The following is a 25188-nucleotide window of genomic DNA, read 5'->3' as shown; positions in this document are numbered from 1 at the left end:
TCTTCCCTGTCTCTTCGCTACTCTCTCTCTCTCACCCGCTCTCGCTCTTTCTCTCTCTATATCAACATCTTACCCCTGCTTCTCTGTCTCCCTCTAGGTGCCTCTGAGCCAAAGAACATGATCTATATGAGCCGCCTGGGGATCTGGGGTGAGGGCACGCCCTTCAAGACCTTTGACGACTTCCTGCACGCCATCGAGAAGAGGTCTGACCTTATTCCACACGTCATTTACCTGATTTATGTCACCTGTATCATATTATTCAAATGTTTATGATTATCTATGTTGTGAGAATGACATCTCGTAATGTTGTGGCTACCAGACCAGTCCTGGCTTCCAGGATTCAGCATCGCTGACAAGCCGCCTGTGGCTTTGATTTTTGATTGACAGGGGTGTAGGCGCCATGGAGATTGTTGCCATGGACATGAAGGTGAGTGGGATGTACATCGCCCGGCAGCTGAGCTTCTCAGGGGTGTCCTTCCGCATCGAGGAGATCGGTCTGGACGACGACTTCAAACTGGTCTACAACAAAGCTGCCAAACTGGTAAGACTGACTTGATAGTGTGTGTGTTGATTTAATTTATTTGCTAAGTTTATTTGGATAAGGACAATGTAGAACAAAAACATTACTCTTAGAAGTGAGAAGTGATGCATTGCAGCGTTGATACGTTTGAAAACAGAAGTCAAGACATGACACAAAAGTCATTGAAATGAAAGCTGGTAGAGGTGGAGACCCGCACACTGTTCGAAATAGAGGAATAAATCCAAAACTGAGGCTGAAATACAAAAAATAAATGTTTTAGTGGGACATCATGGTGCATAAATAATGTATACTGTGTAGGAAAGTGCATAAATATGAGGTGAAAACAAAATAGAAAAGTTTTGGCATCAAGCCATCATCAGTGTGACTGGTGAGCACACACGCTAAGCTTCTATTGGAGGTTAATTGCATATGTCACATGATCTAGTGAACAAATCTATACATGCAAACAAGTACGTGAATAAAGTACAGGAGTGGACAGAGAAATATCAACATCTTTGCTATTACATATACCATGTGAACATTTCCTACGGATAAATAACACAGGATTATAATAGGTCTAAAATACCAGAATGTAGAGTGATGTCCAAATAAAACATCTTTATTTTTGCATTTAAGCCTTAGTTCTGGAGACAGTGTGCAGGTCTTAATCTTTTCCACATCAAAGTCATTGCACATATTTCTGTTGGACCTGATAATATCAGAGTTTTAAAACACATGATTATGTGAGATTCAAATTAAAGTTTATTTGTCACGTGCGCCGAATACAACAGTGAAATGCTTACTTACAGGCTCTAACCAATAGTGTGAAAAAAAGGTGTGTGTGTGTAAAGAAATAAAACAACAGTAAAGAAATAAATAAGTAAAGAAATAAAACAACAGTAAAAAGACATTTGAAAATAAGAGTAGCAAGGCTATATACAGACACCGGTTAGTCAGGCTCATTGAGGTAGTATGTACATGTAGGTATGGTTAAAGTGACTATGCATATATGATGAACAGAGAGTAGCAGTAGCGTAGAAAGAGGGGTTGGCGGGTGGTGGGACACAATGCAGATAGCCCGGTTAGCCAATGTGCGGGAGCACTGGTTGGTCAGGCCAATTGAGGTAGTATATACATGAATGTATAGTTAAAGTGACTATGCATATAAGATAAACAGAGAGTAGCAGCAGCGTAAAAGAGAAGTTGGGGGAGGGGGGCACAATGCAAATAGTCCGGGTAACCATTTGGTTACCTGTTCAGGAGTCTTATGGCTTGAGAGTAAAAACTGTTGAGAAGTCTTTTTGTCCTAGACTTGGCACTCCGGTACCGCTTGCCTTGCGGTAGAGAGAACAGTCTATGACTGGGGTGGCTGGGGTCTTTGACAATTTTTAGGGCCTTCCTCTGGCACCGCCTGGTGTAGAGGTCCTGGATGGCAGGTAACTTTGCCCCAGTGATGTACTGGGCCGTACGCACTGCCCTCTGAAGTGCCTTGCGGTCGGAGGCTGAGCAGTTGCCGTACCAGGCAGTGATGCAACCGGTCAGGATGCTCTCGATGTTGCAGCTGTAGAACCTTTTGAGGATCTCAGGACCCATGCCAAATATTTGTTGTTTCCTGATGGGGAATAGTGCCCTCTTCACGACTGTCTTGGTGTGTTTGGACCATTCTAGTTTGTTGTTGATGTGGACACCAAGGAACTTGAAACTCTCAACCTGCTCCACTACAGCCCCGTCGATGAGAATAGGGGCGTGCTCGGTGCTCCTTTTCCTGTAGTCCACAATCATCTCCTTAGACTTGATCACGTTGAGGGAGAGGTTGTTATTCTGGCACCACCCAGCCAGGTCTCTGACCTCCTCCCTATTGGCTGTCTCGTCGTTGTCAGTGATCAGGCCTACCACTGTTGTGTCGTCTGCAAACTTAATGATGGTGTTGGAGTCGTTCCTGGCCATGCAGGAGATTGTCTGTATGTGTATGTAGAAAGTTGTAAAATTTTTGTAAAGTGCAAGAGTACAATACTACCCTGTTAGGGTAAGATGACGAGCTTGTAAAGAGCAAGGAGACTGACCTATATATGTTTGTCCTCCTCAGTGGGCGGAGGCGCTGGCCGTGTTCATGCGTGCAGCGGACGAGCTGTGTCTGGTCAGCAGGAAGTCCCTGTGGGGTCAGTTCTGGTCTTCCCACCAGCGCTTCTTCAAATACCTCTGCATCGCCGCCAAGGTTCGCTGCCTGGTAGAGCTGGCCAAGAAAGAACTGAAAGCTGGCAAGGTGAGACTGACCAGCATTTAAGTTAATTTATTCAGCCTTTATTTTATAATTAATTTTTAAGATCACAATTCTTGGCCCCCTTTTAAATCTGTACTCAGCCTCTGATTGACTTCCAAGAGGTTAGGAGTCACCATAAAGCATAACTTGGTATCCTAGGTGACCTCTAGGTGACCTCCCTGAGGCCAAGGGTCAATGGCTTTAAATTCAGCCATGAATGGCTTCAAATGATCAATACATTTAATACAAGGCTCACTCTGACCCAAGTGCTCTTCACAACGTTGATTAAATGTTTTTATCAGAGGCCCGGAACACTTGGAGAACAAACAGATAAGCAAGAGTATTTATGCCTGCCCTTGAGGAGGTTGGCAGATTGGTACAAACCGTTCAGAGGAACGTGTCTATCTCCCTATATGCATCTGTCTATTGTTTGTCTATTAAACCTTTAAATATAGATGTCTTATCATGGGGACTCAGCATTTACCACAACAGAGTGTCATTTAGATGGGAATCTCTGGCCAAGAGGCATTATCACAATTATCCAAGCATTTGATTGGACAAAGAAAATCATAAAGGAAATAGAGCCATGTTTTAATGTTTTTTCCAGGTTGGTATGTTTTAGTGTGATGCTCTGCTCATGTGTCTTGTTTCTCCCCTTCCCAGTGCATCGTGATTGGTCTACAGTCCACAGGAGAGGCCCGAACCAGAGAGGTCCTGGATGAGAACGATGGGCACCTGGACAGATTCGTATCTGCAGCAGAGTAAGTGTGTGTGTCTGTGCCCGTGGCTCTCTGGGTAAGTATAGTATTAGAGCAAATATATTTTTGGCTCAGCCCTGATTCAACTCTCACACACAACACCACAGCTTCCATCTAGTGTAACCGGGGCTTTCCAGCCTGACGCGCCTGTGGTTTTCATACAAATCATTTGTTTGCTGCCGGGTGAATGACCACTTCCTGGTTAGAAAGCACTCCATTTGTCACTCTCCACCTGCAGTCAAAGGTTCTGTCTGAACCCTTAACTTCTCTTCTTCAGTACACACTACCTGAGGGTGTATGGTGAATCTGCCCTTAGACACTGATTTAAAGTCAGTTAAGCTGTTTGCCCGCTAATGGTTAAGGACTAGGATTTGGGGAGGGTAAGCTGATCCCAGATCTGTTCCTGCATTCAAGTTAAACCGGGAGCATACCTGTGTATCAGGCTGGAAATAACGCTGTGTGTCTGCCTGCCTGGACCATCTGAACCTGGGAGACATGAAATGCATATGATGAGGCCAATCAGAGCTTGTCACTCATCTCTATAACGTGTCAGAACTGTCTTTACATTCTATCAGCCTTCCACGGTGTCAGATTGAGAAGATAACATCTGTATGTCTGTGTCTGGTCTTTTCTCCTCAGGGGTGTATTCAAAGCTCTGGTACAGAAACACTTTCCCTCCGAGAAGCAGAGAGAGAAGGCGCGTGGAAACAAGAGAAAACGTACGTCAACTAAAATAGTAAAAACTCTGGGTTCCTCTGGTGAGGTGTTTGTTCTGTCTGGTCCAAATAAAACTTTGGACTGAGACCAAAGGTGGGCACTGCCCCCATCCCCACTGTACTCAGCAGCACTGCCTTGTTAACAAATCCAGGGGAGAACCCTGTAATAATAATAATAGCAACTCTATTTGTGACCAGATTTCTCTATGGGGGCTTATGTCAAATTTAATTGACTTCATATCCAGTCAGTCTCAATATGTACTATTCAGGTAAAGCCACTGAGCCACAGTCTGAATTAGCTCGTGTGTGTTCTGTCCACTAGGTAAGCCCAGGGGCCGGCAGCCCAAATTCCCAAAGCACACCATGGTGCATCTGGGAGGCGTGATCAACATCAGTGACGACAGCAGCACGGACACGGATGGCATGGACACCGACTCCAACTCCTCGCCAGACTCCCTGATGGACAATAACGATGACGTCATCTTCGTCCAGCACACCAGCTGTCACACAGGTACTAGATTTCGACTCTCCTTTTAGCGATATTTTTGAATTGGTTCAGACCAAAAATGATCCACAGGTAAAAATATACACTGCGTGTACAAACTATTAAGAACACCTGCTCTTTCCATGACATAGACTGACCAGCTGAAAGCTATGATCCCTTATTGATGTCACCTGTTAAATCCACTTCAGTGTAGATGAAGGGGAGGAGACAGGTTAAAGAAGCATTTAGACATGGATTGTGTATGTGTGTGCCATTGAGGGTGAATGGGCAAGACAAAATATTTAAGTGCCTTTGAACGGTATATGGTAGTAGGTGCCATGCGCACCTTTTTGAGTGTGTCAAGATCTGCAATGCTGCTGGGTCTCCCGTGTGTATCAAGAATGGTCCACCACCCAAAGGACATCCAGCAACTTGACACAACTGTGGGAAGCATTGGAGTCAACATGGGCCCACATCCCTGTTGAACGCTTTCAACACCTCGAGGCTCTTCTGAGGGCAAAAGGGGGTGCAAATCAATAAGGTGCTCCTAATGTTTTGTATACTCTGTATGTTAGGCAATGCACACCTTGTGTTGAAGTCTAGTCAATAATTTAAGACAAAGAAAATTACAATAAAGAAACTGATGCATTTTAGGTCCACTGTACTCTCTCACACACAGAGACAGTAAAAGCACTTAGCAGACATTTGGGGACATTTTACCGTGCTCGCTCCCTTTATGACTGACTCTGTTAGCAGTCGTTAACATGCCTTTGTCTGGGGTTGGTTGGGTTCCTAAAGCCAGTATAGAGAAGATGAAGCAGAGCCTCCTGAACAAGATCGCTGACTTGGGAAAGGAACTACCTCTGAACACTCTGGACGAGCTCATTGACCAGTTTGGAGGACCAGAGATGGTATCGGAGGTACGTACACCTCTGTTACCGAGCTGGGCAGGCGCCACATAACCTTATGTCAGAGAGTACATAGTGAGGGCTCTATCAGACAAATTTGAGATGAGTACCGGTATGTTTCCTGTTTAGAGATTTTTGATTGGTTGTTAAATTTTGCTCTGAGGCACTCATTGACGACCTATGTTGTAGATGACGGGTCGTAAGGGTCGCGTGGTGCGGCGTCCTGACGGAAGCGTGCGTTATGAGTCACGTGCAGAGCAGAGCCATACCATAGACCACATCAACCTCAAGGAGAAGGGCCGCTTCATGTGTGGAGAGAAGGTGAGACACTGGACACTAGAACCATTCTACATGTGAGTCGAAGGATCTCACTCAAACTGTGTTTGTTTGTTCTTGCTTAGAAAATCATGATCCTGTGACACTATGTTCTGACCGGATATGATGGCATTATTCTATGTTCTGACCGGATATGATGGCATTATTCTATGTTCTGACCGGATATGATGACATTATTCTATGTTCTGGTTTGCAGTGTTAGTGATTTGTTTTCTTCCTCTCCTCCATCCCTCTTGCCTTCCCAGATGGTGGCCATCATCTCGGAGGCGGCCAGCTCGGGCATCTCCCTGCAGGCAGACAAGCGGGTGAAGAACCAGCATCGGAGGGTCCACATAACCCTAGAGCTGCCCTGGAGTGCAGACAGAGCCATCCAGCAGTTTGGTGAGTCTGGAGACTACCAGGGGTTAAAGGTCAGGGGTCTGTTAAGCTTAAGGTGTCTGCATGCTTCCCAGCCAAAACAGTTCGGAAGAGTTTGAGAATATATTATGACAACATTTAGTGATGTTTTGGACTTTTTCAGTTGTTTGGGCACAAAACACATTTTCTCGAGGCAAGCCGAAGCCGGAAGCCCCTTCGTTGGTGATTGGTCAACAGTAGGGATTCTTCAATTAAGTATTTGTCATTCAATGAGAGACGACTCGTTTTCATGCACATTTTTTTATTGAGAAATACTGCACCAAACATCTTAGTTAGATACATTTTTTATTATTTTATTTAACCTTTATTTAACTAGGCAAGTCAGTTAAGAACAAATTCTTATTTACAATGACTGCCAAACCTGGACAATATTGGGCCAATTGTGCGCCGCCCTATGGGACTCCCAATCACAGCCGGATGTGATGCAACCTGGATGTAATATTGCGCGACTAAGATCTCCTCTGCAAAAACGTCATAATTAATTACAGATTTTTGGAGTTATCTTAGATGAATTATAACTATTTTGAGGAAGTGTATATTGGCAATGGCATCTCAAAATGGACAAACATTACTATTGCTTATTTTTTCTAGTTTTTCAAGCGAAGGACTTTTAAGGGGGTATGCGAGCACACTCGTTCGGTTCGTGGAGTTCGACTAGGCAACAGCCGAACTGAAGCATGCTGACGCCTTTAGGGGTCAGGGTCAGAGTTGGACTCTCCTCAATGCAGGTTACACACCCTGTCACACAGACGTCTCTCTTCACACAATCCACCCTGCTAGAAGTGTTACACGCTAGCCTGATAAAATGTCATGACATTAGTATTGGCTGCCTCTTCAAATTGCCTTGCCTAAAGACAGATTTAATCATTTGATGTATATCAAATTAAAATATATTTTGTATTAGGATGTGATACATTTTAATCATTGGAATGAGTCACTTTTATAATGGTGTTGTGAAACTTTACTTGGAGGTGTTGCAGTTTTGTCTGGTTGCAAGGAGAGAGGTGTGTTGGACTAAATTAGAATAATATAATTATTCTTCATCCCCGCTGCCGTCTGCTAGATATAATTTTGCACCCAATAACCACAGTGGAAAAGCGGGCGTGTGCACGCACACATCGTGGGCCATGAATGAATTGTTTGCAATTAGCTAACTGCCTGTAATTCCTTCCCGTTAGCTGCGCTCCCTTGGGGAGCTGAACTCACTGCATGGGTTGGCATGTGTGGGCCTGATTGACAGACACTGTTTACACTCACAACAGCAAAACACGCACACACACACATTTAGGTGGCCTAGGATTTCCACTTTAAAATCCAAGTCAGAACTCGGAACTTGAATGACGGGTTTAGATATGGTACGATTGTTCCAGGAAAAATATGTGGGGAGTGGAAACTTGGACCCGTTCCGAAATTGAATTTTTTTTAAATATAGAGACCCGTTCCACATAGACTTGGTCGGATCCAGATCCGATCCGGGTGAGGGAAGCAGCAGACCAGAGCTGGTGAAGTGCGAGAGGGAGAGAGGTACTGCTCTAGTAGGCGGAGAGTGGCCGTACTGTGAGCGATTGACACAGGGAGGTGGGAGCGAGAGACTGCAACCAAGCCGACTCGCACTATAGTAGACTAATAGCTGCCATAGCGAGGTTATTTATCATTGAATATGATCACATACTACCTATCTTGACTGCATCAACCTGGGAGAAGCTAGTTAAGCTAGCTAACATTAGCTAGCTAGGCTAACTGAGGCTGCAGTGCATGCGCTTTCTCATCCTACAGTTACAAATAACTCCATTCAGAATATTAAATAGCAGCCTACCTGTTTGGCTCTTGGTCGTTGTAGCCTATCCTTCTCCTTTAACTTTTAATTCCATCATTTTAATTCCATCTTCCATTGATTAGATATCTCCTCACTTTTGCCGCACATGGAGTGATGCTCTATGACTATGACCTATTGCCGTTTTGATGACTCATGATTGGCCAACAGCAAGCTACACGCTCCACTCTCGTGAAAAGCAAGAGCAGCAGCATAAATGATGAAAGGTATCTCTCTCTCTCTCTACTGCAGCAGTCACTTTCAGATCTGTACAGGCCCAGCTGGACATGTTAAAATTACACATACCCGAGACCTGTGACAATATTATCAGATCTGACACTGTCCCGTGACATAATTTACAATTCTGCATCCGACCCGCTTGTGTCCCGGGTACAGGTGGATCCGTGAAGACCTCTAGAGGAAACGCAATTCAGAGACAGATTACCCAGGAAATCCACATTTGCTGACATCATCCTCTGTTCATTGAAATCAACCTACCCCACAAACCAATATCTTATTTTTCTAGCTTTTCCCTCTTGGACACTACTATACTGAACAAAAATATAAACGCAACATGCAATACTTTCAACGGTATTACTGAGTTACAGTTCATATATGGAAACAGTGAATTGAAATAATAATTAGGCCCTAATCTATGCATTTCACATTACTGGGTACAGCCATGGGTGGGCCAACCCACTGGGGAGCCAGGTCCAGCCAATCAGAATGAGTTTTTCCCCACAAAAACAGATTATTACAGACATAAATACTCCTCAGTTTCATCAGCTATACGGGTGGCTGGTCACAGACCATCCCGCAAGTGAAGAAGCCGGATGTGGATGTCCTGGGCTGGCGTGATTACAAGTGGTCTGCAGTTGTGAGGCCGGTTGGACGCACGGCCAAATTCTCTGAAATAACTTTTGAGGCGGCTTATGGTAGAGTAATGAACATTCAATTCTCTGGCAACAGCTCTGGTGGACATTCCTGCAGTCTGCATGCCAATTGCATGCCCCTCAAAACTAGAGACATCTGTGGTGTGTTGTGTGACAAAACTGCACATTTTAGAGTGGGCTTTTACTGTCCCCAGCACAAGATGCACCTGTGTAATGATCATGCTGTTTAGTCAGCATCTTGATATGCGACACTTTCCAGGTCGATGGATTATCTTGGCAAAGGAGAAATGCTCACTAACAAGGATGTAAACATATTTGTGCGTATGGAATATTACTGGGATCTTTTATTTCAGCTCATGAAACTTTGGACCAACACTTTACATGTTGCGTTTATATTTGTTGAGTATAGTTCCTCAGTCTGCCTGTTCTGACTGATCTTCCTCCTCTGTGTGTGTGGTCCTCCAGGTCGTACACATCGCTCTAACCAGGTGACGGCTCCAGAGTATATCTTCCTCATCTCTGAGCTGGCCGGGGAAAGACGCTTCGCCTCCATTGTGGCCAAGAGACTGGAGAGCCTGGTACGTGCTGTTGCAGCCTCCTTTACTACAGGCTGATCTATCTACTATGGAATCCCAGAACTACATGTGTAATAAATCCTCATTTTATTTGAGTGAAGATTGAACTGCTGAGCTTATTACTTAGGGGCTGTCTTTCTCCCAGTAGTCCGTTTACTTCCCCACCACTGTCCCATTGACCAGACGCTTTCAAGGTCACAAACACCTTTCACACAACATTTCAAACACAGGAAATTCCTCAGATCCTCATTTGGTCTGAATAATAAGGTTATCAGACATTGGAACGCACCCATGTCTGGGTAGTTATGAGACTGCTATGAGACAGTTTTCCATATTTCATTGTAATCTCTTTACTCCAGTCGTTTATTTTCCTTGTCTCTCCGGAGGGAAGGGGGGGTTCCAGAAAGTGTGTGTTGTCTCTGCCAGGCCTGTGCGGTAATCCAGTCTCAGAATGGGATATGTCATGCCCAGGGCCCAGCTTCTCTTCTTTCCCTCCTTCCCAGCCTCTGACTACCTTTGTTTGGCTCCCTCCAGATCAGCAGTGATCTCATATCTGGCAGAAACATCCCTTTGTTTTTATCTCAGAATGTTCCTTAGTGTGGGCACCAGCTAAAGCAGCTGCTGGCTTCAAGTGGACCTTCAGTCACAATCTGTGCACAACACTCAATGTCTTGGCAGTCATGTCAATTCACTGCATCTATGCTTTACCTGTCTGCTGCAGTTGAGAAAGTTGTGCGTTTGTAGCTGGTGTGTTATCAGTCCGTGACATAAGGCTGTAAAGCTAACAGTGTTTGTTCCTGTTTCTGTGTCCAGGGTGCATTGACCCACGGTGACAGGAGAGCCACAGAGTCCAGAGACCTGAGCAAATACAACTTTGAAAACAAGGTCAGCGCTGGCTACAGCTATTTCATGCTTCCTCTTGTACAGAAGCCCAATTTGGCATTACTTGTGTTTGGTTGTGTTGGAGGTTCTGGGGGGAGGGAGCGCTGACCTGTTAGATGACCTGGTTTCCTGCCGTGTGTGTCTTCAGTACGGTACCAAGGCTCTGGATAAGATCACCAAAGCCATCCTGGGCCACATCGAGAGCAAGGTGTCCCCTCCCAAAGGTTACCCCGGGGGTGATGCTCTGTTCTTCAGAGGTATGTTGAGTGCATGTAGGAAATTGTCCAAAACATTATGCAAGTCCAAAGCTACATTGAAATAATTGTTGTATTACCTGTTTCAGACATGAAGCATGGCATGATGGACGTGGGTATCTTCTGCAAGGAGCCACGGTTTGGTCTCAGCACTGAGAAAGACTGCAGCATCACCAAGTTCCTCAACAGGATCCTGGGCCTGGAGGTCCACAAGCAGAACTCTCTGTTCCAGTACTTCACCGACAACTTTGACTACCTGATCGAGAAGGACAAAAAGGAGGGCAAATACGACATGGGAATCCTAGGTATGGAGTCCAACACTCATGCTGAAAACATGACTGAATAAAATGGTGCCCTTTCCCATAGGTTGTAAAGCTAAATAACTCTCCACACTATTAGAACAAAAGGCAGTATATACTCCTCCATATATTAAAATGAATCTACCTGCCTACTGCATTTGGCCTTCCTAGAATGTGTTTCCATGAACAGCAACATGAGGCTGATGGTTTAGGATGGTACCGAGTCTCTGTATAGAGATGCTAGGTATGTCTCCTGACTAGAACTATGTGTCCTGTCTGTCAGATCTGGCCCCAGGTAACGATGAAATCTACGAGGAGAAGCAAGAGACCTTCATGACAGTGGGAAACCCCCAGGACGGACAGGTCGTGCTCTACAAGGTACTCCCATGGTACACTGGTACATTATTGTACAATCGAATTATCTCGCTATATTTGACAGGCACCTCATATAGATTTGCATGTTGATCTTTGTTTTGTAACTAAATGAGTGCTGCTGTTTGGGCTGGTTCTCTGGTCTGAAAAATAGATGTAAAGTTTCAATAAGACTAAACCTAGTGATATATATTTTTTTTTAACACTTCCCACCATTGCCGTGAAACAACAAGAAAGCAGTGTTTCCTGCATACGCAGCCAGAGAGGTGATATAATGTACTCGACAGATTTATCCTCCACTTTGTTATTCAGTACTCTGACTCCTGGATACAGTTATTAGTGCTGAGCGATTTAACCAACATTTCAGGGGGGTTTCAGTTATTAAACAACTAATTGACCAACGTCGGATCACTTGCGTGAATTACATTTAGTTATTTTTTTTGTGCCCAACGTGCCGTTTCTCTAGAGAGAAATCAAATCATTCACGGAAGAAATCAAGTACTACGTGGGACGCTGGGCTAAAGGGAGTTGTAGTTTTCATTAAGCAAATAACCTAGTTTAGCGCAGAAACATGGTAATGAACTACATTGACCATAATCCATTGCCCGGATCTTTCCTGCTCTGACAGGATTCATTTTTCATTACGTTAGGTTAGATACACACAGACCACATGAGAGAAGAATGTACACAATGACGAGAGAGTTACTTTGAAGAACTAGTCAAATTATTTTGTCAGACAGCTCTGCAGCATACTTGTGCAGGCTAGCCTAGCTAAAAAGGATGACTAAAGACAGTACAGCACAGGTGTCAAACTCATTGCACGGAGGGCCGAGTGTCTGCGGGTTTTTACTCCTTACTTATACTTGATTGGTGAATTAAGGTCACCAATTAGTATGGAACTCCCCATACCTGGTTGTCTAGGGCAACCAAAAACCTGCCCTCCATGGAATGAGTTTTACAGCCCTGCAGTGCAGTATGGGAAGCACAGAGATAACTTTAGATGGGCTGACTGCTACAGGCAGAGATGAGATGATCACTTTAAGGAATTCAAATAAAACTAAGTAAAGTATTTCCTAATGAATTAAAAATATAGACAGTATATCACAAAAGTGAGTACACCCCTCACATTTTTGTAAATATTTGAGTATATCTTTTCATGTGACAACACTGAAGAAATGACACTTTGCTACAATGTAAAGTAGTGAGTGTACAGCTTGTATAACAGTGTAAATTTGCTGTCCCCTCAAAATAACTCAACACACAGCCATTAATGTCTAAACCGCTGGCAACAAAAGCGAGTACACCCCTAAGTGAAAATGTCCAAATTGGGCCCAAAGTGTCAATATTTTGTGTGGCCACCATCATTTTCCAGCACCGTCTTAACCCTCTTGGGCATGGAGTTCACCAGAGCTTCACAGGTTGCCACTGGAGTCCTCTTCCACTCCTCCATGACGACATCACGGAGCTGGTGGATGTTAGAGACCTTGCACTCCTCCACCTTCCGTTTGAGGATGCCCCACAGATGCTCAATAGGGTTTAGGTCTGGAGACATGCTTGGCCAGTCCATCACCTTTACCCTCAGCTTCTTTAGCAAGGCAGTGGTCGTCTTGGAGGTGTGTTTAGGGTCATTATCATGTTGGAATACTGCCCTGCGGCCCAGTCGCCGAAGGGAGGGGATCATGCTCTGCTTCAGTATGTCACAGTACATGTTGGCATTCATGGTTCCCTCAATGAACTGTAGCTCCCCAGTGCCGGGCAGCACTCATGCAGCCCCAGACCATGACACTCCCACAACCATGCTTGACTGTAGGCAAGACACACTTGTCTTTGTACTCCTCATCTGGTTGCCGCCACACACGCTTGACACCATCTGAACCAAATAAGTTTATCTTGGTCTCATCAGACCACAGGACATGGTTCCAGTAATCCATGTCCTTAGTCTGCTTGTCTTCAGCAAACTGTTTGCGGGCTTTCTTGTGCATCATCTTTAGAAGAGGCTTCCTTCTGGGACGACAGCCATGCAGACCAATTTGATGCAGTGTACGGCGTATGGTCTGAGCACTGACAGGCTGACCCCCCACCCCTTCAACCTCTGCAGAAATGCTGGCAGCACTCATACGTCTATTTCCCAAAGACAACCTCTGGATATGACGCTGAGCACGTGCACTCAACTTCTTTGGTCGACCATGGCGAGGCCTGTTCTGAGTGGAACCTGTCCAATTAAACCGCTGTATGGTCTTGGCCACCGTGCTGCAGCTCAGTTTCAGGGTCTTGGCAATCTTCTTATAGCCCAGGCCATCTTTATGTAGAGCAAAAATACTTTTTTTCAGATCCTCAGAGAGTTCTTTGCCATGAGGTGCCATGTTGAACTTCCAGTGACCAGTCAGTATGAGGGAGTGTGAGAGCGATGACACCAAATTTAACACACCTGCTCCCCATTCACACCTGAGACCTTGTAACACTAACGAGTCACATGACACCGGGGAGGGAAAATGGCTAATTGGGCCCAATTTGGACATTTTCACTTAGTGGTGTACTCACTTTTGTTGCCAGCGGTTTAGACATTAATGGCTGTGTGAGTTATTTTGAGGGGACAGCAAATGTACACTGTTATACAAGCTGTACACTCACTACTTTATATTGTAGCAAAGTGTAATTTCTTCAGTGTTGTCACATGAAAAGATATACTCAAATATTTACAAAAATGTGAGGGGTGTACTCACTTTTGTGATATACTGTATATATTGTTGAAATCAAAAACAGCAATTATTTTTTAAGAATTGAACCGACACCAAACCAACCTCAAAAAGCATGAATCGCTCTGCACAAGCAGATATACCGAGATTTAAAATGTTGACATTTCAGCTGCCTGTGGTTGGATGGTGAACATCATATTTAGCCAGATGGAGGGAGAGTAGCAGAACGCTGAAAAATTATCATTACTGGTGTCTCCGGCTCCCTGCCTTGCCTGGACGTCACTGCAGGATAACCTAGAGTGTACATTTTTAACCAACACAGCCAGGACCGGTAAAGCACATGTAGACTCCCAACTCATGCCAACCCCCCTGGCTGGCCTCTGAGCCCCTGATACAAAGAGGATACAAAGAGCTGTGTATGTGTGTGTGCCTGCACAGATTTCCGTGTATGTGTTGGGAATGTTGAATCGTGCCCACAGTGGGTATTCGCTGCATAGTGTTCTCCCATAGGGCAGCTTTTCTGACCTCTAACCTTTAACCCTTGTCCTCTGCATGTCACCCCTATAGATCAGCGTGGACAGAGGTATGCCCTGGGAGGAGGCCTATGAGAAGGTCCAGAACCTCAACAGTCCTGACGAGGGCTTCTACCTATCCCACAAGGTGAGTCTAGCTGGCTACCGTAGAGCACAGAGAGACACTCTGCATGTCCCAGCACGCACACAGACGTACCAGGAAGCGTATGATACTGTGAGTACCTGTACCTCCCCAGGGCTCAAGCAGAGCTACAACAGCTTCCAGACTGGCTATTTCCCAGGGGTGAATGACAGTTCAGAAGGGTCCAGGTGCCTCTGTTCTGTTCTCTGGAGTGTGAATCTTTCATCGCACATCAAGGGAGTAGGATGAAAGTACACATGTTTTGAACCTAAAGAAGGAGCTTAACTAGGATTTTGTTCAGTATTAATTGTAGTGGCTAGAGTGAACAATATACACAGCCTCTTCCTTCCTGATGTGGAGTTTTCTTAATTATACTGTAGTTAAATTCACTTGGTTCATAATACAATTCAACAATGGAATGACAGTCTTCTATAGTCCCACCAAGCAAACACTTCGACATTGCCAGGTTCCCAGTTGAACTCGCTATAAATCTTCCGCCTCTTTTTTGATCTGATTTATTTGTGGTTTAAAACAATTGTACAGATGGAGTTCAATCGTGGCCAGAGGAAAACACATGAAAGTATTTTACAGAACTTTAAAGACATTTCCATCCCCTATGTGTTCCTCAGTTGCGAGGGAACCACCCGTGTGTGCTGCTGGCGGAGCAGGGTCGAGGGAGGAACTTCATAGTGTACAAGCCCAACATTGGCAAGCAGGCCCACCCAGAGAGCCTGGACAATCTGCAGCTACGCTACCGCAAGGTATGACTCAGTCTGACACGCACAGACACACATACAGACACACACACGGACACACATGGACACACATGGACACACACACAGACACACACACACACACGAACACGGACAGAAGTCTGTGTGGCGGAAGGAACAGCTATAGGGTCCACTGACATGCACACAATAGAAGGTTTCCACTCGCATGGCAACAAGATTTGTCTTTGTTGTTTGGCAGGAAATGTTTTATGGTTTTTGTGTGGTGTATGCTGCCCTCTGGTGGAATAAACAACAGTGAAACAGGAAGAACAGTCCTGCGTATTGTCTAAGGTCCAATATAAAAACCAGCACTCAACACTTTAACATAAGACTTGTGTGTTGTGTTCCCATCCTAGGTGACTCCAGACCAAGCCAAGGACAGCTGGGAGAGCCAGTTCAACTTCTCCTTTGGGAAATGTAGCCATGCTAACTGGAACGGGAAGTGTAAGAAGATCGAGGAGGGTCAGGAGTGTCTGCAGGGAATGCGTCTGCGCCAGTACCACATGCTGTGTGGTGCGCTACTGCGCGTCTGGAAGTATGTTGCCGACGTGGTCTCTGACATCACCTGCTCCAGCATCCTTCAGATCGTACGCCTCAAAACCAAAAATAGTAACAAGCAAGTCGGTGAGTACTAAACAACTCCATACAACACACACACACACACACACACACACACACACACACACACACACACACACCATCACCAAAGTGTTGTTCTGTGAAAGGGAATCAGAGGGAATGTCTTAACAAATTAGTTTTTCGGTTGCCAAAATCAAACGCCACAACAGCATTATGCTCCAACCAACTGAGCCAAATTATCGACTTGTATAAACAAATGTAAACATAATAATCTCGTGGCCTCCCGAGTGGTGCAGTGGTCTAAGGCACTGCATCGCAGTGCTGGTTCTGCCACTAGAGATTCTGGGTTTGAGTCCAGCCTCTGTCGCAGCCGGCCGAGACCGGGAGACCCATGGGGCGGCGCACAATTGGCCCAGCGTCGTCCAGGTTAGGGGAGGGTTTGGCCGGCAGGGATGTCCTTGTCCCATCGCGCACTAGCGACTCCTGTGGCGGGCCGGGGTGCAGTGCACGCTGACACGGTCGCCAGGTGTACAGTGTTTCCTCCGACACATTGGTGCGGCTGGCTTCCGGATTAAGTGGACGTTGTGTCAAGAAGCAGTGCGGCTTGGCTGGGTTGTGTTTTGGAGGATGCACGGCTCCCGACCTTCGCCTCTCCCGAGTCCGTACGGGAGTTGCAGCGATGAGACAGAACTGTAACTACCAATTGGATACCACGAAATTGGGGAGAAAAAGGGGTTAAAAAAAACAACAACATAATACCCTCTCTTTCTCCACCAGGTATCAAGATCCCAGAGAACTGTGTGGCCCGAGTGCGGCAGGAACTTCTCAAAATGGACGAGGAGGTGAAGAGAAGGCGCAAAGAGAAGGAGCAGCAGCGCGCCCAGGAGCAGCGACTAGCCGAGGAGCGGCAGCTTCAGAACCAACACCTGCTGGCCAAGCTTTACAGCCAGAGACAGACCCTAAACCACAGCTTCAAGAACCAGAACTTGTCGCAGAGCCTCAGCCAGGGCCTCAAGACCCAGCACCTGAGCCTGGCCCAGGCCAATCCTCTACAGGTCAAGCCTCTACTCCAGCCCAAACCTTCACAGCTCAAACCCCAGCTCGGTCCAGTCAACCAGCTCCCCAGCATGGCCAGCCCCACCTCCCACTTCTCCAATTTCCCCCACCACTTCCCCTCCTCCAAGCCCCCTCGGACCGGGGAGGAGGTCTTAGACCTGACGGTGAGCCCCTCTCCCTCCCCAGACAGCAAAGAGAGAGGCCTGGTCCTCGACTGCCTGACCAGAGACGGCTTTGGCCTGGACTCTCTGATATTGCTGAGCGAGCTCGCCGCCCAGAACACTGCACACAAACTGCAGCAACCTCTACAGCCACTGCCACCACTGGCAAAGCCACAGCAGCTACAGCTACAGTCGCCACAGCAGATACAACCGCAGCTACAGTCGCCACAACAGATACATCCACAGCTACAGTCCACACAGCAGATACAAACACAGCTACAGTCACCACAGCAGATACAACCACAGCTACAGTCGCCACAGCAGATACATCCACAGCTACAGTCGCCACAGCAGATACAGCTACAGTCGCCACAGCAGATACAACCACAGCTACAGTCGCCACAGCCGATACAACCACAGCTACAGTCGCCACAGCAGATACAACCACAGCTACAGTCGCCACAGCAGATACAACCACAGCTACAGTCACCACAGCAGATACAACCACAGCTACAGTCACCACAGCAGATACAACCACAGCAACGGTTGGACAGTCCGACTCTAATCAACTGCGACCACCAGGACTACTATGACATCCTCAAACTGCTGGAAGATCCAGACCATCTGCCTTACTCTCTGTCTAGCCAGACAACTACTAACCCCTCCACTTCTTCCAACACAGTGGCTCAAGTCTCGTCCGGCCTCCTCTCTTCCCCCTCTACCCCCTCCTCCTCTCTCTTCTCTTCTTCGGCCCTGGCCCCCTCAGAACAGCAGCCGCTCCCTCTGCCCAACGGCCACTGCAGCACGGACACCCTCATCAATGTGCGCGAAGTGCTGGACAACATGCTACGGACCAGCGCAGACCGGCAGTCGGTTATCCATTACCGGCTGCCTGAATGGGACTCTGTGTAACCACATCATCAGTGTGGCTGCCTGAATGGGACTCTGTGTAACCACATCATCAGTGTGGCTGCCTGAATGGGACTCTGTGTAACCACATCATCAGTGTGGCTGTCTGAATGGGACTCTGTGGAACCACATCATCAGTGTGGCTGTCTGAATGGGACTCTGTGGAACCACATCATCAGTGTGGCTGTCTGAATGGGACTCTGTGTAACCACATCATCAGTGTGGCTGTCTGAATGGGACTCTGTGGAACCACATCATCAGTGTGGCTGTCTGAATGGGACTCTGTGGAACCACATCATCAGTGTGGCTGTCTGAATGGGACTCTGTGGAACCACATCATCAGTGTGGCTGTCTGAATGGGACTCTGTGGAACCACATCATCAGTGTGGCTGTCTGAATGGGACTCTGTGGAACCACATCATCAGTGTGGCTGTCTGAATGGGACTCTGTGGAACCACATCATCAGTGTGGCTGTCTGAATGGGACTCTGTGGAACCACATCATCAGTGTGGCTGTCTGAATGGGACTCTGTGGAACCACATCATCAGTGTGGCTGTCTGAATGGGACTCTGTGGAACCACATCATCAGTGTGGCTGTCTGAATGGGACTCTGTGGAACCACCTTGTCAGTGTGGCTGTCTGTGTCCTCTAGCTCCTGAGTGTGAACGCACACCTCATCCCCTCAGGGCCTCGTCACATCACTGCCTGTCCTGTGCTCTTCTCCTCCTTAACCCTCCCAGGCACTGGATCCACAGGCCAGGGTCACTTTCACTGGACCAAATGTGTGGTCCCGTTCAGAGATGGTAAACATACGACCCAGGTGGAACTGGCCGGGTCCCTTCGCTGAGAGAGAGCAAATGGTTTCTATATGGCGTTTCTACACCAAGGCTTGACTCAATGAAGAAAAACAATTCCAACAGGGTTTGATTATGTTTCTATAACTATCAAAAGCTCATGTGCTTTTAAAAAAAATCCAACCTGGTTGCAATTGTTTTGTTTTTTTATTGAGGAAACCTGAATGTAGAAATATTTTTCTAGAACCACAGCTAGTCGCTACTGGTTTTCACTTGTAACATCGCTGGATTCAAACTGCCTCATGCACATCTGTATGCTTTTCTGCGTTGTCCTGTAATTTGCTTCATCGCCATTGCATCGACTTGGTTTGTTAAAACCAAGGGCTCTACTCAAAAACATAAAACTGGAAAAATCGACAATGTTTCAGTTTTGGCTCCTTCTTCTCCCTCGCTCTCTGCTGTTTCTACCATCACTCTCTCTAGTGTCCTGTGTGAAAAAAGAAAACAGTCAGCCGTTGTAACAGTGCCTTTGGAAACCTACTTAAATGCAGTCTTTGAAACCCATATAGGCCTAATGTATAGATTTGTACTGGAAGCATAGGTATGTTAATTTATTATATTTGTATTTAACTTAACCCTCCTTGGCCCTCTATTGGGTCTATGCTGGTGGCAGGTGCCAGGGGTCGTCCCCACGGGCCCAGTATGTGTATGTCTGTCTGTGTGTGGACCTTATAGCTGTCCCTTCAGCAGGTCTGTTCTGTGTGGAACCCTGCTTTCCCAGGCCATGTTATAGACAGAGAGCAGGGGTTAGATGGGATGGACACTGCTGATTTGATGCAATTGGGTGGATAGTTTAAAATGGTGTCATATCCTACTTTTAGTCTACTTACCATTCATCCAACGGTGACTCCTGGGTTGCTTTTGATTTGAAGTTCTCAGGAATGTCTCGGGTGCATTTGTTATTTTGTTTAACTTTCAGACCGACATTGATATGAGTATTTGTTTTAGCTTTTATATATATATATATATATATGCTAAAACAAATAATAAATATATATAATACATGCATACAGTGCCTTTGGAAAGTATACAGACCCCTTGACTTTTTCCACATTTTGTTACATTACAGCCTTATTCTAAAATGTATTACATTTTTCCCTCATCAATCTACACACACTACCCCATAATGACAAAGCAAAAACAGATTTATAGAAATGTTTGCTAATTTATTATTATTTTTTAATTAAAAAAAACATTTACGTATGTATTCAGACCCCTTTACTCAGTACTTTGTTGAAGCATCTTTGGCAGCGATTACAGCCTCAATTCTTCTTGGGTATGACGCTACAAGCTTGACGTACCTGTATTTGGAGAGTTTCTCCCATTCTTCTCTGCAGATCCTCTCAAGCTCTGTCAAGTTGGATGGGAAGTGTTGCTGCACAGCTGATTTCAAGTCTCCAGAGATGTTCAATCGTGTTCAAGTCCAGGCTCTGGCTGGGCCACTCAAGGACATTGAGACTTGTCCCAAAGCCACTCCCAAGGGTCATTGTCCTGTTGGAAGGTGAACCTTCGCCCCCAGTCGGAGCGCTCTGGAGCAGGGTTTCATCAAGGATCTCTCTGTACCTTGCTTAGTTCATCTTTCACTCAATCCTGACTAGTCTCTCAGTCCCTCCCGCTGAAAAACATCCCCACAGCATGATGCTGCACCCACTATGCTTCACCTTAGGGATGGTGCCAGGTTTCCTCCAGAGGTGACGCTTGGCATTCAGGCCAAAGAGTTCAACCTTGGTTTCATCAGACCAGAGAATCTTGTTTCTCATGGTATGAGAGTCTTTAGGTGTTGCAGAGATGGTTGTCCTTCTGAAAGGTTCTCCCATCTCCACAGAGGAACTAGAGCTCTGTCAGAGTGACCATCAGGTTCTTGGTCACCTCCCTGACCAAGGCCCTTCTCCCCCGATTGCTCAGGGTGGCCAGCAATAGGAAGAGTCTTGTGTTCTTGGGGACCTTCAATGCTGCAGACATTTTTTGGTACCCTTCCCCTGTGCCTCGACACAATCCTGTCTCGGGAGCTCTACGTAAAATTCCTTCGATCTCATGGCTTGGTTTTTGCTCTGACATACTGTCAACTGTGGGACCTCATATAGACAGGTTTTTTCCCTTTACCAAATCATGTCCAATCAATTTAATTTATCACAGGTGAACTCCAATCAAGTTGTAGAAACATGTCAAGGATGATCAATGGAAACAGGATGCACCTGAGCTCAATTTCGAGTTTCAGCAAAGGGTCTGAGTATTTATGTAAATAAGTTTTAAAAAATAATAATAATAATTGTCTAAACCTGTTTTCGCTTTGTCATTATGGGTATTGTGTGTAGATATCTTGGGATTTGTTGTCATTTAATCCGTTTTAGAATAAGGTAACGTAACAAAATGTGTAAAAAGTCAATGGGTCTGAATACTTAACGAAGGCACTATACATACATACATACACGTGTATATATATATATATACATACATACATACATGACCAAAAGTATGTGGACACCTGCTCGTCAAACATCTCATTCCAAAATCATGGGATTTTATACACCGGTCAGCAACGGGTGTGGCCGAATCCACTTTTGTGTGTGTGTATATATATCTCTGTCTAAATCGTGTATGTATGTGTATATATACACTACCGTTCAAAAGTTTGGGGTCCCTTAGAAATGTTCTTGTCTTCCATGAAAACATACATGAAATTAGTTGCAAAATGAATAGGAAATATAGTCAAGACATTGTCAAGATTATAAATAATGAGTTTTAATTGAAATACTAATTGTGTCCTTCAAACTTTGTTTTTGTCAAAGAATCCTCCATTTGCAGCAATTACAGCCTTGCAGACCTTTGGCATTCTAGTTGTCAATTTGTTGATGTGAGCTGAAGAGATTTCACCCCATGATTCCTGAAGAACCTCCCACAAGTTGGATTGGCTTGATGGGCACTTCTTACATACTGTACCATACGGTCAAGCTGCTCCCACAACAGCTCAATAGGGTTGAGATCCAGTGACTGTGATGGCCATTCCATTATAGACAGAATACCAGCTGACTGCTTCTTCCCTAAATAGTTCTTGCAGTTTGGAGCTGTGTTTTTGGGTCATTGTCCTGTTGTAGGAGGAAATTGGCTCCAATTAAGCGCCGTCCAGGGTATGGCATGGTGTTGCAAAATGGAGTGATAGCCTTCCTTCTTCAGGATCACTTTTACCCTGTACAATTCTCCCACATTACCACCCAAAGCACCCCCAGACCATCACATTGCCTTCACCATGCTTGACAGATGTCACTCCTCCAGCATCTTCATTTTCTCTGCGTCTCACGAATGTTCTTCTTTGTGATCCGAACACCTCAAACTTCGATTCGTCTGTCCAACACTTTCTTCCAATCTTCCTCTGTCCAGTGTCTGTTCTTTTGCCCATCTTAATCTTTTATTTTTATTGGCCAGTCTGAGATATGGCTTTTTCTTTGCAACTCTGCCTTGAAGGCCAGCAACCTCTTCACTGTTGACAATGAGACAGATTTTTTGCGGGTACTATTTAATGAAGCTGCCAGTTGAGGACTTGGGAGGCGTCTGTTTCTCAAACACTAATGTACTTGTCCTCTTGCTCAGTTGTGCACCAGGACCTCCCACTCCTCTTTCTATTCTGGTTAGAGCCAGTTTGCGCTGTTCTGCGAAGGGGGTAGTACACAGCGTTGTACGAGATCTTCAGTTTCTTGGCAATTTTTCGCATGGAATAGCCTTTATTTCTCAGAACAAGAATAGACTGACGATTTCAGGAGAAAGTTTTTTGTTTCTGGCCATTTTGAGCTTGTAATCAATCCCACAAATGCGGATGCTCCATATACTCTACTTGTCTAAAGAAAGCTAGTTTTATTGCTTCTTTAATCAGCACAGCAGTTTTCAGCTGTGCTAACATAATTGCAAAAGGGTTTTCTAATGACCAATTAACCTTTTAAATTATAAACTTGGATTAGCTAACAACGTGCCATTGGAACACAGGAGTGATGGGTTGCTGATAATGGGCCTGTGCAGATATTCCATAAAAAATCTGCCGTTTCCAGCTACAATAGTAATTTACAACATTAACAATGTCTACACTGTATTTCTGATCAATTTGATATTTTAATGGACAAAAAATGTGCTTTTCTTTCAAAAACAAGGACATTTCTAAGTGACCCAAACTTTTGAACAGTAATGTGTGTGTATATATTATGTTTCAGAACCTGTAAGATCTGGCTGTGGTTGTGAAATGAATGCACGGTAATTGGTTCATGAAAAGCCTGGGTAAGTTCAACTAATCAAAAGTAATAAACAAGACATTTTGAATAGCAGATGTTTTAGAAGTCTAAGTACTGTTTACGCCGAAGGTTATAGATTCACCTGTGCATGGTAAGAATTGGATTCCTCTTTATTTCTGTTCTACTTGTAGTCTGTAGTTAAAGACCGCTGAAATACTTATGAACTTTGTATAAACATTGTGATGGGATGAAAGCAATGTGCTATTGATGTTTTTTGTCATCATTATTATGATGATTGTTGTTATTTATATTTTAGGGATATTTAGTTTTTAGATTGTTATCCTGATGATCCTTTAGTTAAAGTTTGGTCAGGGACATTTCTAGTTTTCAAGATTACTATAAAAACAAAAAATAAGTATATTATAACCTGCCACCAAATAATATTGCACTGTTCTGTACTGCTGTACAGGGGTGATCATTTGTTTCTTTTCAGTTCTTTGATCCGATTCTGCTTGTGACTCGAGTAGAATTGTTCCAACTTTTCCATCTTCTGCCAGGGCTTTAGTTTGCAGAGAGATACCAAAGTATTCCACACCCCGGAAGTTACTGGTTATATCTGACCTATTATATCAATCTCAGGAAGAAACCTTAAAGAGATGTATTGGTGGGGAGTTATGAGAAATGTTATTGTTTTCCCTTACAACAGTGGTGAACCTAACAAAAATGCACATTTAGTGCTATTTTATTTCTTCGTTTTGTGCTGCAACTCTTGCTGGGTTTTTAAAAAATGTTTTTTTAATCTTTGATTTTAAGTGTTTATGCCATCTTAGGGCAAAGATCAAACTCTGTTTCTTTTAAGGAACTTAATTGTTTATATGTCTGGACAGTTTTTTTTTGTCATTTAATAAATTTTAATGCTGACAAAGATTTTGAGCAGATTTGCACCTGGATATACTGATATGTGCAATTACTGGTGCAGATCGTTCCCCTTTCCCGACTATCTGACAGATTCACGCTGTTCCCAGACATCCAATAGCTCAGGCCCATTTTCTCCTAAGAGATTCTACTTTATACCCATCTCATAGCCCTCTCTTTTCTGCTTCAGATTGTCCCAAACATATATTTCCTCATCAGGCACATTCCAATAAATCCAAACATTTTCACAATCAAACTGTTTGTCCCATGCTTCACCTATGGCCAATGGACTGTGTGGTATTACACTGACATAGAGGTAATATGCATTATAAACCTGTGGAAACAGACAAACACGATTTGAGAAAATGAATTACAATTTTTAAAGGAACTGTTTGACTTTGTCTTAGCTAGCTAGGTCTTTTTATTTTGTCTAAATTTGCACTAAGAATGGCATAATCAAGTTACTGTTGTCTGTTTGTTATGATTGAGAGTTGCAAGCTTGTTATGTTCCTGACCTTTTGATGGATAGCATTTTTGTATACTGTAACCATCCTCCTTGTTTCTCCACCTTTTGCATATAAAAGTATCACATTCAATAATTTATTGCCAACCAAAACTAAACAAAAAACATGCTACTGATTGTATGTATTTTTTAAAAAATATTATATTTTCTTTCTGTAAAAACTGTTCAGCACTTTTATTCTGGGTTGTGCTTTTGTTTTTCTATATATTTATAATTTAGATCGAAATGTATATATTGTTAAAAAAAATGTGCCTTTCGACTAATTCTTTAAAAGGTTTTCTACTCATAAAAGGAAGGAATATATCAAAATGCAATCTTAACTTTGTAAACAAACAACAAATAAAAACTTGAAGATTGTGAAAAA

General features: G+C 44.5%; 1 protein-coding gene across 3 annotated transcripts in view; it reads left to right on the top strand.

The window, feature by feature from the left end:
• The window catches only part of LOC139539710 (protein strawberry notch homolog 2-like), a 110087-nt gene extending 84899 nt beyond the window's left edge, over positions 1 to 25188 (top strand). For all 3 annotated transcript variants that reach the window (XM_071342904.1, XM_071342903.1, XM_071342905.1), the window contains 18 exons: positions 98 to 203; positions 388 to 541; positions 2607 to 2783; positions 3444 to 3541; positions 4178 to 4257; positions 4577 to 4765; positions 5537 to 5658; positions 5836 to 5967; positions 6228 to 6363; positions 9571 to 9683; positions 10494 to 10565; positions 10711 to 10819; positions 10906 to 11121; positions 11399 to 11493; positions 14751 to 14843; positions 15467 to 15598; positions 15967 to 16234; positions 16967 to 25188. In XM_071342904.1, coding sequence (XP_071199005.1) covers positions 98 to 203; positions 388 to 541; positions 2607 to 2783; positions 3444 to 3541; positions 4178 to 4257; positions 4577 to 4765; positions 5537 to 5658; positions 5836 to 5967; positions 6228 to 6363; positions 9571 to 9683; positions 10494 to 10565; positions 10711 to 10819; positions 10906 to 11121; positions 11399 to 11493; positions 14751 to 14843; positions 15467 to 15598; positions 15967 to 16234; positions 16967 to 18318 — 3644 coding nt within the window. In that variant the 3' untranslated portion in view covers positions 18319 to 25188. The remainder of the gene's footprint in view (positions 1 to 97; positions 204 to 387; positions 542 to 2606; positions 2784 to 3443; positions 3542 to 4177; positions 4258 to 4576; positions 4766 to 5536; positions 5659 to 5835; positions 5968 to 6227; positions 6364 to 9570; positions 9684 to 10493; positions 10566 to 10710; positions 10820 to 10905; positions 11122 to 11398; positions 11494 to 14750; positions 14844 to 15466; positions 15599 to 15966; positions 16235 to 16966) is intronic.

This window comes from Salvelinus alpinus, chromosome 15, assembly GCF_045679555.1.
Source record: "Salvelinus alpinus chromosome 15, SLU_Salpinus.1, whole genome shotgun sequence".
Taxonomy (NCBI): domain Eukaryota; kingdom Metazoa; phylum Chordata; class Actinopteri; order Salmoniformes; family Salmonidae; genus Salvelinus; species Salvelinus alpinus.
The sequence above is the reverse complement of the archived record's forward strand: the minus strand, read 5'-3'. Positions and strand labels throughout refer to the sequence as shown.